Consider the following 1,278-nt stretch of genomic DNA (forward strand, 5'->3'; position numbering starts at 1 on the left):
TAAAACTCCTAGAGGAAAACATAGGCAGAACACTCTTTGACATAAATCGTAGTAATATCTTTTTGGATCTGTCTCCTAGAGTAATGGAAATAAGAACAAAAATAAACAAATGGGACCTAATTAAACTTAAAAGCTTTTGCACAGCAAAGGAAACCATAAACAAAATGAAAAGAGAACCTACAGAATGGGAGAAAATATTTGCAAATGAAGCGACCAACAAGGGGTTAATCTCCAAAATATATAAACAGCTCATACAGCTCAACATCAGAAAACAAACAACCCAATCAAAAAATGGGCAGCAGGAGTCCACCCAAGCAGTGGTGTAGAGGTGACGGGACGCCTGGATTCCTCAGTTTCCTTCTTTTTCCATTCCTGGGCTGGAGGAAATACCTGAATATGTGGAATCCCAATGCCGGGCAGCCAGGGCCATATCCACACCCTCCTAACGTCAGGTACCCTGGAGGTTGCAATCCTACCCATCCACCACCTGCCACCCCTACCTTTCCTCCAGGCCCCTTTCCCACTCCCCCAGGAGCACCCCAGGGGAATCCAGCCTTTCCCCCTGGTGGGCCCTGTCATCCTGTGCCACAACCAGGGTATCCAGGATGCCAACCCTCAGGTCCCTACCCCCTTCCATACCCACCACCTGCCCCTGGCATATGTCCTGTGAATACATTGGCTCCTGGCATGGTAGGACCAGGAATGGTGATTGACAAGATGCAAAAGAAAATGAAAAAAGCTCATAAAAAGAAGCAGAAACACCACAAACATGGCAAGCATTCCTCCTCCTCCTCCTGCTCTTCCAGCAGTGACTCTGACTGAATACAGGGCCTGGACCCTTCCCTCAAGTCTCTCCAGTTCTGCTCTCCCATCAAGCTTCAGATGCCATCTTGTACTGGGGGAAATTAGCCCTTGTGTCCCTCCCCCCGCCACCCCTGCAATCTAAGCCTCACTCTGCTGTTCAACCCTAACTGGCTAGGGAAAATGGGAAAAGAATTGCCATGGGCTAGCAAAGGCCGTCTTCCCACTGCTTGGATAGAACTTTTAGCTGGTGAATTTTGCAGGAGAACTATTCTTTGAAGATGGTGAGATTTGAGCTAAATGCTGAAGACAAGTCTAAGATCTGTAAAATGTGATTTTTTTACTTTCTTTTGTAATACTCATGACTGGGGAGATGCTGTGGAAATTTGATTACGGAGAGGAAAAAACGACCTGTACCTTGCTTGTAATTGTGGCATGCTTGGGTGATTTAGTGGCAAATAAACATTTCCCAGCAGG

The 1,278-nt window shown here is 46.6% G+C and overlaps 1 protein-coding gene across 1 annotated transcript; it reads left to right on the plus strand.

The window, feature by feature from the left end:
* Nucleotides 1-291: 291 nt before the first annotated feature.
* LOC132365217 (proline-rich protein 13-like) lies at nucleotides 292-1,046 on the plus strand. The gene has a single exon (XM_059921902.1). The coding sequence runs from the start codon at nucleotides 292-294 to the stop codon at nucleotides 820-822; it is 531 nt and encodes a 176-aa protein (XP_059777885.1). The 3' UTR covers nucleotides 823-1,046.
* Nucleotides 1,047-1,278: the final 232 nt, after the last annotated feature.

The sequence above is a fragment of the Balaenoptera ricei genome, chromosome 4 (genome assembly GCF_028023285.1).
Source record: "Balaenoptera ricei isolate mBalRic1 chromosome 4, mBalRic1.hap2, whole genome shotgun sequence".
NCBI classification, from domain to species: Eukaryota; Metazoa; Chordata; class Mammalia; order Artiodactyla; family Balaenopteridae; genus Balaenoptera; species Balaenoptera ricei.